Source organism: Cynara cardunculus (genome assembly GCF_001531365.2).
Source record: "Cynara cardunculus var. scolymus isolate 2C chromosome LG 10, CcrdV1, whole genome shotgun sequence".
In the NCBI taxonomy this organism is placed as follows: Eukaryota; Viridiplantae; Streptophyta; class Magnoliopsida; order Asterales; family Asteraceae; genus Cynara; species Cynara cardunculus.
The window spans coordinates 20,753,854-20,769,252 of record NC_037537.1 but is presented as its reverse complement, the minus strand read 5'-3'; the positions used below and the strand labels follow the sequence as shown (position 1 = coordinate 20,769,252).

At 37.8% G+C, this 15,399-nt stretch overlaps 1 protein-coding gene across 3 annotated transcripts in view; it reads right to left on the bottom strand.

Annotated features, from left to right (window-relative positions):
- LOC112519697 (BAG-associated GRAM protein 1) overlaps positions 1–15,057 on the bottom strand; it is a 16,242-nt gene extending 1,185 nt beyond the window's left edge. The window contains exons 1-17 of one of the 3 annotated variants that reach the window (XM_025127928.1): positions 14,730–15,057; positions 13,390–13,494; positions 13,153–13,203; positions 12,567–12,664; positions 12,094–12,169; positions 9,248–9,376; positions 9,094–9,140; positions 7,810–7,939; positions 7,568–7,684; positions 7,141–7,170; positions 6,959–7,058; positions 5,934–6,040; positions 5,151–5,285; positions 4,967–5,071; positions 4,268–4,414; positions 4,052–4,105; positions 799–862 (exon numbers count right to left, since the gene is read on the bottom strand). In XM_025127928.1, coding sequence (XP_024983696.1) covers positions 799–862; positions 4,052–4,105; positions 4,268–4,414; positions 4,967–5,071; positions 5,151–5,285; positions 5,934–6,040; positions 6,959–7,058; positions 7,141–7,170; positions 7,568–7,684; positions 7,810–7,939; positions 9,094–9,140; positions 9,248–9,376; positions 12,094–12,169; positions 12,567–12,664; positions 13,153–13,203; positions 13,390–13,494; positions 14,730–14,921 — 1,687 coding nt within the window. In that variant the 5' untranslated portion in view covers positions 14,922–15,057. Of the gene's footprint in view, positions 1–798; positions 863–4,051; positions 4,106–4,267; positions 4,415–4,966; positions 5,072–5,150; positions 5,286–5,933; positions 6,041–6,958; positions 7,059–7,140; positions 7,171–7,567; positions 7,685–7,809; positions 7,940–9,093; positions 9,141–9,247; positions 9,377–12,093; positions 12,170–12,566; positions 12,665–13,152; positions 13,247–13,389; positions 13,495–14,729 lie in introns of all 3 variants that reach the window. The other 2 variants (XM_025127929.1, XM_025127930.1) reach the window with 2 other exon arrangements.
- Positions 15,058–15,399: the final 342 nt, after the last annotated feature.

Below are 15,399 nucleotides of genomic sequence, written 5' to 3'. Positions count from 1 at the left end.
GGGGTGCATGGGTGTGGGGTGGGTGACGGGGGTGGGTGTGATGACGACAGTAGTGGCATGATGGTTAGTGACAGTTTGGGGTGGGTGGCGGTTGTGACGGCAACAATAGTGGTGTTATGAGTGGGGATGTGACAACGACAGTAGTAGCATGGTCATGTTGGGCAAAAGGGTGGGCGCTGTTGGTTAAATTGGACGCAAAGGGATGGAATTCAATTCCTTCACTCATGCCAAGGAATGGTGAATTCACTAATTTGTGCAATTCAAAGGATTCCATCCATTTCAATATGTGAACCAAACAAATGAATTGGAATTTGGTCAAAGGAATTGATCAATTCCAATTCCCTTGAAATCCTCTGAATTTGGTGAACCAAACAAGTAAACAACCCTTAAAAGTTTATCTTCCACTTGGTTGTAACCCTTTCGTACACCTTCAATAAACATGTATCGACGTGATCACATGTTACCGGTTAAACTGGGTACATAATAGGAAAATTTGAAACTTTATTACATTGATGGAGAAAAAAGTTATTTGTTACACTAAATAGGAATTAAACCAAACTTTGTTGCATTTTGCCCAATCAAAACTCTGTTGATATACGCATGTCAAATTATTCACTTGTATACACCGTTTAGTTCCATTTTGTGGGTTCTTGATGTGAGGATGGAACCCACAAAATAGACCATCAGAGATTATACAGTATAACTGCTATTTAGAGGAGAGACTGGTTTTCTTATAAGAGCAGGTACAATTATAAACATGATGTTCATGGTAACAATTAACGTAAAAAAGTAACTTACCCACTTTAACATCAATAGAGCACGAGGATTCTGATGTCGTCACCACAACCCATCTACAGTGCACCTGATGCAACACAGGGTGTCAAGATGGTAAGAGTAGAAGAACAAAAACGAAGAGTTCATTTCAAATGGTATCGACAAACTATGAAGCCAAAACTTGTTTTTTGCTTGTAATGGAGAAGGGGGCACAACGCCTGATTCAATTCTAACTTTATATGATAAAATTTAAGCATTATTCCAAATTTATTCTAATTAACATTTTTGTCTTTATGAAAACAACCGCTACACTCTTTGGGGTAGAGAACAGGTATGCATAATCCCACCCAGAGTCTACTTTCGAGTGGGATATACTAGGTCTAATTTGGTTTCACTTGCTTAACTGTGGAATTCAGAAACTTACCTTGATGAAGATTGATCCTAGGGCAAATCTCTATCCTACCCAATCAATACTGCTAAAAGAAAGGTGCCCCAACGTAAATAAATCTACGTGGCTTCACCTAATGAACTTCGGGTGTTATGTGTGAATTGTGATGTCGTCTTTTATATCACACATGTTCATCGTGAGGAATACATCTATTGCTAGTCAATCACCAAGTATATGTCAAAGGGCAGGAGGAAAACGTTTCACCCTCTTCACTACAACAAAGTCGGCTTTATAGAACGTAAATAGGATCAAACAATTGTGCGTCCTATATATAGGTGTTACAATAAGTTGATAGGACGCTTTTGGGCATCCTAACAAGTTTTTTGGACAATTATGAAATAAAGCATCCTACTGCTATGTCAAAAAATGTCTTATAAAGAACAGGGGTCCTATAAAAAAAGGTGTTCATATGATACTTCTCAAAAGTATCCAATAAAAAACAAATATATAACACTTTATTTCAAAAGTATCCTAAAAAAACTTTGTTAGGATTCCCAAATACATCTTTAACATCCTATTATAACACCTTTACATAGGACGCACAATTGTTTGGTTCTATAAACTCAAGTCCTATAAAGCAGTCTATTAGGACATTTAGAAATATTTGGCGCTGTGGGAAATTCTGGTGTTGAGGCCCAAAAGCCCATCGTCAATCAAGTCGGTAAGAAGCCCATAGTATGGAAGGTGTACATGAGGAGAGAGAAGGCAGCAGGTCATTAGGAGAGGAATAAAGTTAGTGTTGAGGTGGGGATAAGGGTCATTCTGTTATTTTGGCTAATTCTGTTTCTAGGAAAGAATTCTCTGGAGAGGAATCCCAACTTGGTTGTTTTTTCTCTATTGGTGTAGAGCTTATGCTCATTTTCCCTTTCTAGTAATCCAATTTCCGATACATTTTCTCTGTTTCTATCAATTGGTCCGACCTACCGGATCCTCGAGAGGAGCTAGCATTTCGAAAATACCACCAAAACCAACAAATATGGGTGATCGTGTGGAGGCATTGGTAGATGCGGTGGTGACAGTGGAAGAAAATTTACAGAGATCCTTGGCCGAATTCAGAGAGGCGATGATAGCTGATTTGGCGAAGCTGTTGGATCAACACAAGATCCACCTCCTGTCAACAATAGAACGGATGATCGGTTGACAGAATTTCGTATGGCAGTAAAGAAGGTCGAACTGTGTTTGTGGTGGTGAACGGGCTGTCCAAATATGCACACTTCATTCTCTTAAAACACCCATATACAGCAAGGAAAGTAGCCGATGTTTTTGCAAGGGGGGTGGTACGATTACATGGCCTTCCAAGATCAATTGAAAGTGACAGAGACCCGTTATTTATTAGTCTATTTTGGCAGGAACTTTTTTGATTGCAAGCAACTATGTTAAAAATGAGTTCCTTGCATCATTCGGAAACAGATGGCCAAACCGAGGTAGTGAATAGGTGCCTTGAAACCTATTTACATTGTTTTGCTTCCGAACAGCCTAAAGGTTGGTCTCAATGGGTTGCGTGGGCTGAGTTGTGGTACAACACCACATTCCATGGTTCAACGAGGATAACTCCGATTCAGATCGTGTATGGACGAAAACCGCCGATGTTAGATCGATACACACAAGAGGAGATAAGGGTGGAACAAGTTGTTGCCAATCTAATTGACCGAGATGGGAACACCACTTACTACGAGCATAACAGCAGATGAAGAAGCATGCTGATCGTAAAAGAAAAGACGAGGAATTCAAGGCGGGTGAGTGGGTTTTCCTTAAGCTCCATCCTCACCGTCAACAAACTGTGGCGAGAAGAATTAATCACAAGTTGGCTCCTATATACTACGGTCCTTTTCCTATTGTCTCGAGGGTAAGAAGAGTGTTATACAAGTTAAAGTTTCCGGCCTCAAAGAAAGTTCACCCGGTATTTAATATCTCTCAACTTAAGCGGGCTGTGGGGGATTATCAGGTTGAGGACACATTACCTGATGGGCTAACAGCTGATGAGGATACTATAGAAGAGCCGGAGGAGTTGTGAGCAACTCGTGATATCTCAGTTGCTGGGCAGCAAGTTCGACAGTGTTTGGTGAAGTGGAAAGGGAAAGACAAGGACGATGTCACTTGGGTTGATGACAATATGCTGCAGAGCCAATTTCCTGATTTCAGCCTTGAGGACAAGGCTGCAGTAAAAGAAGTGGGCAATGTTGGGAATTCTGGTGTTGAGGCCCAAAAGCCCATAGTCACTCAAGTGGGTAAGAAGCCCATAGTATGGAAAGTGTACATGAGGAGAGAGAAGGCAGCAGGTCGTTAGGAGAGGAAAAAAGTTAGTGTTGAGGTGGGGACAAGGGTCATTAGTTATTTTGGCCAATTCTGTTTCTAGGAGAGAATTCTCTGGAGAGGAGTCCCTGACTCTGGTTGTTTTTCTCTGTTGGTGTAGAGCTTATGCTCATTTTCCCTTTCTAGTAATCCAATTTCCAATACATTTTCTCTGTTTCTATCAGGCTTCCTATAAAACCAATTTTGTTCCAGTGCTTGGATGTGGTATGACAGGTCTTCTGCAAAAAGATAAAAGGTAAATAGCATTTTAGGGATGCCTTAAGATGAGTTTTGCCCACAAACAAGCCACTATATCGCCTTATTTCCCACACATAAGTGACATACCTTTTATGCAATCATCTTGGCCTATGATTTAAATGTTCTCTGATTGATTTCTTATTATGTAATCCTTCTACATACACAAGCATGCATAATACTGAAGACTGCATGCTAGCAAGAAATCTACATAATATATAATTCACATATACTTGATATCCCACAACAGGCTAAAAGCAGCAAACGACAAATGAAATATACCTCAAAATAAGATCCAAATGGAACATCATGCGCCTGTTGTACAGTCTCAAACACCTATAAAGATAGTGTAATCTGTCAACTTTACAGAAGTATCATCCATGAACGAAGTCAAATAAGCTCTCAGTATAAAAAGTGAAAATACCAATGAACACCAAGTAGAGACTGTCTGAAGGTGCTAATGAAGAATAATTTCAAGAGATCACCAAAAGGACTCACCAGAGATTTTTTGTCAGAGGACAGCAGAACGTGCTGCCACTCCGTCATCGCGGTGTCTGGAGGGCACATAGGACTATTACAAAGAGATCTAAATGTAATTTCTCTGACTTGGCCATCATATTCATCAGCAGAATGCCACTGGCCCATCTACATGAGCAAAAAGGGAAATACAAAGCTTAGAATGGGAATGGAATCTCACATCTTTCTGCAACAAACATCTGAACCAGGTAGCTGTGAATGGAATTATCACAGGAGCCTTGTGCAACAGAATATACAGTTCCACCAGTAGACAGTTATGAAAGATCAAAATTTTTAGTCGCCAACATGTATGGATAGAATATATTTAAGGGTTTATGAGAAAATCTAGAATTCGTATGATCTGGCATATCATAAATGCCCACCAAAAGAGCTGACCTAAATAAAGCAAAAGTTTCATTATAGGCGCAACTAGAAGGTGGGACTTAAATAGAGGATTCACTTAACTCAAATTCAGAGGCATAAAGTTGTGGGTACAATACTGGAACACATAAGAGAAACATGAATTTGTGTATATAATGAAAAAGGATGAATATTTGGTGATAGAAACGCAATGTTTAGTTGAACCATGATTCCACTCCAATGGGTGAAAGTGGAGGAATAGGATGAAAGTACAAGATGGACGTATAATCTATAAATGAAAATTTACAGGGTGATGCTTACATTAAGATTTGTGTCCTTCCGGGCTGAACGGTAATCACTTGTAAAATTTGAACTATCACTCAACAGCAAGTCAAAAAACTGTTCAGCAGTCCTTGGAAAAACATCCTGAGTAATTTTTGAGAAATATCAATAAATATGATGAAAACAGGCACTCAAATATAAAGAGTATTGACTATTTCCATACATTGTATATGCCAGTGAGAACATCCTCTTGAACAAATGGCTGGTGTTTTTTTGGCACACTTTCTTCTAAAACCTTAACCTGTTTTTTACGATTTAGAGAGCTACTGCTTGCACGCAATGCTGACTGTTGTTGCTCCTGTACATAGAAAATTTTCATCAAATAGGTGGATTACACCGGTGAACAATTACTCTACCAAATAAAGGTACATACAGGCAGATATCATGTCAAACAATTTTCTTTTATAAAAGTTTAACCCTCAAGTCAGATAAAAACCAAAAAGTGATTGCTTTATGCCTAAAGTGATTGCTTTATGCCTACAACTTAACCCTTCCATCTATCGGCTTATTGCAGTATTGATCATAAGATACACCATCGAAAAGGAAGCAACTCCTAATGGTTAAATAAGTTAGAAGGTACACAATAACTGGAAGTTCACTAGTGCAGAGACTTTCTACTGACTTAAAAGCTAATGGTTATTAAACTTATAGATCATAGCTTCTTCCTCAGCTTCTTGCTAGTGAGTTATTTGGCAATCGTGGCTGCACTTGAAAACCCTTCTCTATTTGGTTTTTAGTATTTAACATTTGAGTCTCAGCAAAAAACAATCACGGACCAAAAGAGCTTTCAAAGTCTGAACCCAGAGGTAGAACAGCCCAGTTGCAAAAGAACGAGTATGCCACCACTGGTAATGAAATACAGTAGGAACAAAAACAAAAAGAAGTGACAAATAATCATAAGAGTGGCTATGAAAAAACTCCAGGCTGAAAGAGGAACAAGGCACACCTTCTTCTCAGCTTCTACCATTGAATGGTAGTTCTTTGCTGAACGTTGTAAAGTTCTTACTGCATGATTTCTGTTCCAAAATGATGCAAACATATATCTAACTCTACCTGTAAATTAATTTCAAAAACCATGAGCCACAAATAGGGTTACATTCACGCTACAGATATTGAGAACACACTAAAAGGAAGTAATTAAAACAATGCCCATTTAAAATGCAAGAGAGAGTAAAAACAATTAAGTGAATTCAGTTTCAGAATTAGAAATGTATGATTCCTTTGCTGATGTTGATTGTATAGGGTAGCATTTTCTTTAGTACAGAACAGAATAGCAAATAACATGAAAGATATGTAACAAGTTAGTATGAGTGGCAAGAAACTAGAATGACCTTTTGGTTACTTTTTTCATTTTACTACCTCTCAAATTTAAGAAATATTTATTTTCAGGAATGTTATTCTTCTTGGGGGACTATTTAATCCACAACATATAGAGGTAAATCACACTATTTTCAAAAACAGACTCAAACTAAAACAGGGTTCGTTTAGAAATTAAAATATGGCCATAGTTGAGGGAAAATGATACAATTTTACACAGAATTTTCAGTTAATTGTGGACCATGTATTCTTTAAAATGATTATAGAGCTCTATTTAACACTAAATATAATCATCCAAAAGACATCATATGTTCAACAATATTTATATTTTCCATTTCCCAATGTCATAAAATGTAGATGGCCCAAACCACCTCTAAGACATACCCATTTAGGCAAGTCAAGCCCATAACATTAAACAAAACTAACCGCACAAAAAGAGAACATGTAAAACTCTTCTCAACCGGTCATGGAAATAAGAAAAAGAATAGAATAAGATTATAAAAACAATCTCAACAAAAATTTCCAACCATATAGAAACTTTTTTTACAGATGAAGGTCTATTTACTTAAGATCACCCCAAACAAGTTTGGAAAGCATATTTGAGCAACGATAATAGGACAGAAAAATCCCTACATAAAGCTTATTGAAACTGACCATCTGGACTTCGCAAAGGAGGAACGCCATGTCCACCAGCACCCATGCGAAGAACTATTGTTATGGCAGGATTAATGACTGCATGTTGGCTCCTTCGTATCTGCAAAACCAGGCATTATCCCTGCAAGCTTTAATATAAATACTATAATCAAACCCCAGAAAGGACAGCTGAGACTACAAACCTCATCTATATCTCCAAAAGGAATAATCACCTGTGGAATGGAAAACATACAGATTCAATGTTGCTCACGCAGAGGTGCTAACATAGTAAAGCAATACTAATACTGTGGATGCTGACTTCAGAGGGGATGGCATCTGACTTCATTTGACACATAAATTAGGAAGAATATGCCAGATTTCTTCAAATTTTCTCATCTACATGCTAAGCACAGGACAAGACAACTAGAGAATTGCCGATAGAACAACAATAATACGGGACATTTAAAAAGAAGGTTTCATGCAGCAATCCCAATCCGAACTGAAAACCTTTTGGGGGACCAACAACAAAAAAAAAGTGCTATCTTGTGTAGGTGAACTGAATGACACTGTATATAACGCTGCAGAATATGAATGGAAGCATATATGATGTGAAAAAAATCGCAGATTAACCTTCATTTGTTTTGAGAATACATTAGAGTGAAAGCAGATATGCCAAGCCGAAACATACATACGGCCATGATACAAGAATGACCTCTCCATTGCACATGAATAGCTGTGTTGAACAACCTGAAACATATATTTATACTATCTGAGCAACTTAAGGAGGCAGTCGTGGCAGTATATTCAGATTCTTACATCAGAATGAGATCTATTGGCCCTATAGAAGCTAACTGTTAAAGAAAGAAATTTGCCTCATCTGGTAGAAGGTCAAATATCATCTGCAAAGGCCCAGGTTTCTGATGTACCACTATTGGCCCTGGTTTTAAATTATACACCGAATTCCGTCTTCTAGGATTAGCACCAGCATAACCTTTCAAACCCCTAAAAAGTAATTTGACAGTCATCAAGCAGCACATGATTTAGTGTAAACAGAATCAAGTCATAAATTCTCTGCAATCACACATGTTCAGTTGTACATGCAAAATGCAATGAGAAAGTGGATGTGTTTCTTGAGAAAATATCCTGAACACATTCACGTTCTGTTTCTAGCACCCAATACACATGAACCGCAATTCCATACAGATATAGACGACTAACCAAAGACTATTGTTAGAACTTAGAACCTAATAACAACCATATGTCAACAAGCACATATAGAGATGGAGAAGAAGAGGCTACAAAAAAACTGGATTTCTCCAGACGACCCCAAACGAAGAGACAATTTTTAGTTAATTGTTGTACCTTAGGTAGTGGGGTCAAATATGGTAGCCTAGGGTACAAGTGCCTAATGCAGTACAACAGTAGTACAAGTAGGTAATGCAAGAGTAGTAAAGTGGGATAGTATGAATAGGAGGGGGTTAGGTCATTAGGGTTTTATCGATCAATTCATGTGTGTTTTGGGCGAGAGCCTTGGGAGACATCCGGCACCTGCAGTCTCGAAGTGCCTGGAAATCGATTGTAACCCTATGACTGTTTGTAGTTAATACAAATCACTCTCCAATTCTGTTGTTATCGATTCGGTTTGTATCAATAATCCATCTAACAGTAGAAAAAATGCCCCGGAAGGAAGAAACTAGAAAAACCAATACAGCCCTTTGAGAAAGTCCTGAAACCATCCCCTACTCTGAGGTACAAACAATGTAATTTAATTTTCACCATGTGTGTAAACACTCTGATTCAACCAAAACCACCACAACCTGATGGCGTCCATCACAGGTACAACCACCTCAAAAGAAAACAATTTATTTAGGGAATAGGGTCCAGATGTAGTAAGCACCAGGCTTTGAAGAATTTGGGAAGGTCTATTGTACTCCGTTTTACCTGTGCATGGAGTAATCTTTTCCTACTGTATAAAAGCTCATATTAGGAGCACGTTCACAGGAGGCTGATCAAATAGGGAAGGGTAACATTACATACAGTAACAAGCCTTTATGTAACAAAGAGTAGTCCATATGATAAAAAAAACACAAAAATCTTTAAAAGTACATGGAGATCAAACCAACAGCCATTAGGAAAAGAGTTAAGCAACATGCTACCTGGAAGAGTTCGTAGGGAGATTAATTGTCTTAATATGGAGACAAACCTGAGAAACAGCAGTGCTTTACATATTTAATTAATCACTTTAAGAGGATGGCCAATGAAAAGATACGTCTACCAACAGAAGACGAAATAAGACAAAATTACAATTACCTGTCCTGGTGAACTACTCAAGGGGTGCCATACGGCACCGGTTTGACCTTCATTTTCAACAGGAATGGTCACTGAACCAAGAACTGCACTTTTCCAAATAATATCCCAATCATATATTGACACGTTAATCTGTCCAAAAGCAATGAATAATCATTATCATTAGAAAAAATCACTTGCATTAATTGCTCTGGACATGATGATATTGAGTTAGACATTTAGAGCATAGCATACATTCTTCTCTCTCAGCCTCATTTACTGAAAGATGATGTGATGCAATCATGCAGATACGAGATACTCAAATGTAAAGCCTCTTAAGGAATGATTTCATAAGCATATATAATCCCCATAATCATAATCAGGTTTATCAATATGACACTCTCTTGATCACTCATCGCTATAGACATTACTCCTAACAAAAACTACTTCACCTTTCTTCCAAGAGCAAGGAGGAATTCTTTGTTTTTAGTGAAAATTTTTATAATTTTTTAATAATATCTGAAAGTTTCAGAGCTAATCTGATACAAACCGTGTCTAGAAATATCTGAAACGAACACTCAATATATTTAGTCGAAACCAACGTAAACTGCCCAACCAATTCAAAGCGAGCAAGAACAGCGATAGGGTCATACTCATACAAATACAATTGCAGCCAACAATCAAAAGAAGGTTCTCCAACGACCATTATTGGAACAAAACAAAACCTGGCCTGCATGTAACACCTGAGCCAAACCATCGCACTTCTATCTTAAAAAATGACCAATGATGGATCTAATGAATTGTACTAAACTGCAGCGGCTTGCTATTGCCCATGGCCTTCTCCATGACCAAGGTGATAGATGGTATAAGGAAGTTTGAGATGGATACCAAGTAACCAGTAAAGGCACATAAGGAATGATGCCCCTAATCTGCATTCAGGTGGATTACCCTGTCCCAAACCATCTGATACTTGAGACATGAAAAAGAAATTGAAGATTCACAAAAGAATCTCAAGACAGCTAATTTTGACTTTGTACAGATAAATTTGTATTGATTTGATTCAAAAGAAGTTTGCTTTCTCTGCTCTTAACACATGTATTTTCCTGCATGACCTTCCTGTGAAGATATGAGCTGGAATGCACCGATGAAGATCAGATACCAAAAAAGCTAAGCTTCTTATTATCTATAGAAGGATGAAAAATACTGTCAAGGTTTCTAGGTAGGACTGAATAGAAAGTAATTGAACTTGTCAGAACTCAGCCATGAAAGAAAAGCATGGACTGAGTATAGAAAAGAGCAACAATTGTGGGTTTGAAACTCTTGTTGATGATAATATTTGACCCCCAATCTGGATATTTTCTATCAACAAAAATGAACTTACATCGGAAATTTGAAAAAGGGTTTATACCTTTTCTGTAGCCAAAAAATCAGCCTAATCTCCGTGTAAAAACATGCTCTAAAACCCTCCTAAAGACCTCCCTAGCTAAAGTGAAAATCTCATGTGAAGCAAAATTGGGGGTTGTCATTCTCTCGCATGATGACACCTCCTACATGATTAAAAAGTTGATGGATCTGACTTCCAAGCAACTCTTCCTCTCTGGAAACTAGTGACCAGGGAGGTCTCTCCAACCAGATCTGATTTCTGCAAATTGGTGATTCCCCTGATGCCTCTCTTATTTGGTGCTCTCTCTATGCTTCATTCCTATTTTGTCGTTGTCAAGGACACAGCCCTCCTGTTTACAGCTGCTGTCGTCATAGGGTTGAAATTTGAATCTAATGAACACCAGCGAAATTGAATGAAAACGGGCGGAATTGAATGAACACGAACACGTATTTAGTCAGAAGCAGTAGTCGGATGCTTGATTGATCACAATTCACAACTACAATCACTCAAAGCTCATAACTCCAGGCATTTGAGAGGCTGGTCTCTCCTCCACGAACTCACGGGTGTGTTTTGAGAACAATCATTAGATGACCCTACCTGCTCCCCCTCCCACCTTTTATACCCAACATAACCAACTCAACTCCAACTACCACAACCGACTCAACAACTTATTAGGAAAACTACAAAAAACACCCCTGTTCATCTTGACTTCTATTACACATTTCCATGCTTCTTCCTATGTCTTGCATGAGTCTAGAAACTCTAGACTCATCAGAAACAGTTTTCTGATAACTGAAAGTGAAGATAGTAGTTGGGTTCTGTTAGAGAGAGTGGAGGTGGTGGAAAAAAGAGAGCCTCCCCCTCAAAGATGGTGCAAGACCAGATGTCATTTGCTTTGAGAGAGAGTCCAAGTAAGAAGAAGGAAATATATTCCTCTCTTACGAAGAAGAAAAGGTGAAAGAAAATATATTACTCTCTGAAATAAAGAAGTAGAAAAAGGAAGCATTGTTAAAGTAGAAAGAAGGCATTGTCAAAGGACGACAAGTGCAGGTACAGATCCTGTCAAAACAAATCTATCATCATCACCAACTATATAGTATATGATAGAAAGAAATGACTGTCATATCCTGCATAAATTAAATTCTACAATCATAAACGTCATTAAGCATATTAAGCCAGTTATATCATATTGATGCAACAAAAGCAAGCTTTAGGCAGAATTTCGCAGAAGACCATCCAATGTCATCATACAAATGCACAGAGAGTAAAAGTTACATTTCATTGACAACAGAACCATTTCGCTTTGGCACTTGCAAGTGAGCGTCATTTTTCATTGACTGAGACGAGGACAACTTTGCTGCTGACAGTCCCTTAATATGAAAGACAGTACATCATATGAAAAACAATGATTTGCATGTGCCATGGGATCTATCTTAATTCTCCTATATCCTAAACAGTCAAGCTTTACATGACACTCAATAAGTACCTTTACAGGAAGTTCATCTACAGAAAAATTGAATTCCTCTCCCCACATTGGATTTCTTGAACCAGGAACCATCGAGCTGCAGAATTAGCATGAGTAAAAATTACTTGAATCATAAGATAGAAGCAACCCTTAAATGTATAGTTCGAGCATAATGGAAATTAACTAAAAGCAATCACAGGTACAAATCAATAAATCATCAGATAGTTTCTTTCCTTCAAATCGAAGTATGAAATGAAACAAAAAAATAAAAATATAACTGTACATGGTTTTCAATTTGTTTCCATCTCAAATGTAAGTTCAGAGAGTAAGGAAGTTAACATGAAACAAGATCAGCTAACGATTTGGAGCTAATGACTACTATCTGCATAGTAGTAAATTCGGAGATTTTGGTGAACTGGAAGGAAATTAAATAAACTTCATGTGCAGCATTAAGCCTCGAAAAGAAAAGGGAACCAACTAATCCGATCAATTACCTAAACCGCTTTTCTGTACCACAAGTGATGATTGCATAAGGATCTGACATGCCATTCAGGTTAGCACCAATAAGATTCTTAGCTGCTAACAGTTCCACCTACAAAACATAAAATTCCATGCTACTAATCAGCAAACAGAGCTTCAATAAGAAGCTATTTTCCTTGATTAAAATCTACGGCAGTACAGAACCCTTCTACACTGGGTAATACCTAAGTTTAAACTGTAGAGCAGTAAAAATACATAAATGACTAGACTGAATAATCTGATTTAAGTCATTACTCATTACTTTATTCAATCCACCATGTTCGAATAAATATCAAAATACATAAATGAGCAGACTGAATAATTATGCACAAAACATCAAAGATAAATACTATGGGAATTCTGTTTAGACATGAGATTTGGGCTTGTGGCACATTATATTTCTCTTCCAAATCTGCATTTTTGGCCATCTTGAGCTTCATGGTAATATCTATATATAATAATATAAAAATTAAAACATTTATCCTTTTCATAAATACAGACAATACACCAACTCCAAGGAAATACAAGACCATTTTTTTCACTTGTTTCGTTTAGATATACCTTTATAATATAAGCTGAGCTGCCGTGAGGGTCACCCTTCAGTTGATCTATCTACAAAGTGCAGAAGGGCACGTCATACAAATGGAAAATCACCCTGTGCAACGGATAATAAGTAAAGAAACCAAAACTGGGCAGCAAAAATAAAGACTATAACTTTGCATTGCCCAGGAGGTTATTTCTTTGAAAGCAATAATTTAAGATTCCTATACAGCAATAACCAAACCAAACCAAACGGACCCGGTAAATCCCACGAGAGGTAGGATCAGGGGTAGGATGTACGTAAACCTTGCCTCTAGGTAGAGAGATTGTTTCCGTGAAGACCCCCGGCTTGCATAACAAAAACTAAAAGAAACCAGCGAGCAAGCTAAATGTGAGAACGTGTGCAAACTAACAATGAGTGCAGTAAACAGAAAATGCAAAGAGACATATGTAAGGGAAATAGTTAAACAAACAAGCAAACACTAAATGCAGTACGGACAACTACAATTACAAGAAGAAAATCCAAGACTAGTGTACAACAAATAGGTCACACGCGTAGATACAATAGTTGACCTGAAAGGTAGAAAAACTAAGACAACCCACTATAGGACTTAAGACTCTGGTAACACCATGCTACCCCTCTCCTTATCTCACCCTCTAACTGATCCACCCTCCTCCAGCCCATGCTACATATCCCTACCCAAAGTTTGCTATCCTAGTCGTAGGTACCAAATATTCATCCAAACAAACGTCAAGTCCTCGAAAATGCCTAAGGCCGCTATATTTATCCTCAACTGCTTATCTCACGTCTTCCTCAGCCTGCCCCTCCTCCTCACCCCCTCAACCGTCATGCGGTATACAGTAATGAGGTTGATAAATGTTTATTGCATTGCTTAACACATCCCACAATGTTCACTTCTGGTTTGTGAAATCCAAATCTGGTACTTCTTATTCAAGGTTATCATCGATGTTTTAGTTTTTTAGCTCCAAACTTCCGACACTGTGATGCTTATTTCTCATATTAAATGTATGCAATCACGTTAGCCTCAACAATCAAAAACAATTGTTTTCAGTTTTGAAGATGAAAGGTAACAGCAACAAAGTTCATACTAAAAAGTCAAATTTTGACTTTTCTTTGGGTTCAGAGTCAGATTCAGTTCCGTAGAATACAACCCTAAGTACACGCTCTCTCTGTTCCAAGGGAGAGAGATCAAACCTATTAGTTGTTAATTTCAATTTTGACATGGATTTTGTTAAGAACTAAACACCGAATCCTGAATGTCGTGATAAGTTTAATAAAGTTAAAAGAAACAATTTAATACATAGAAGATATCATGTCAAACTGTTTTCGTAAGTTCTTTTCTTGTTCTTGGAAAAGAAGTACGATATTCACTCAGATTACGAATCCTCGAAGGAAAAGTGTTAAAACAGGATAGAGATGTCATAAGTGGGCCACAATCCACACAGTCACTTACGAATCACATGCAAATCAGCGGTAACAACCGCAAATCACCACACCAAAAATAAATAATCTCACCAGAAAAACAACCGGAGTTGCGATAATAATCACAATAGCAGTTCGAATTAGGATAAATGACCTTTTCTTTGTCATCAATGACATCACCGGAAACCAGAGAGGAGTTATCAATCAGGGACCGATCACCGGTACTGATGTCACCGTCGTATGCGAAGAACCAGTAGGCGACAATGAAGAAGAACGCGGCGGCGACGGTGACTTGGACCTCCCACCATGAAGGCAACAAACAATCGATAGCCGCTTCTGTGATCATTTAAAGCTAGATGTATGTATATATGTATATATCCAGATTACAAACGGTAATCAAGATCATGCTAAGAGCAGATTAACGAAGGATTACTGCCGACTGATTTCCCATTAGAGATATGGAGAACATCAAACCGAAAGGGAAAGATGAAGACGACGACTAAAATTGAAGTACCACTTTCGTGTTTGATTCGTTATTTTGGAACTGTTGGAGGTAAAAACAATGATTGGGAATTTTTTGGTGATATTTAGGTTCATTTTAGATTTTAGATTTTATATAAAATTAATTAATTAATTACGGTTGGTTTTTCGTATCTTTTAAATTTAAAACGACACTCGTTTTATATATACATCTGTAAAAATCAAGAAAATCTACTTATGGCTACGAAAGTTCAAATGCAGTGATTCCGGGCCATCTGTAAAGTTGGTGATCGTCCTGCAATTAGTTAACTTGCATAACGGGTTGGATATCCAGAATAATAAAT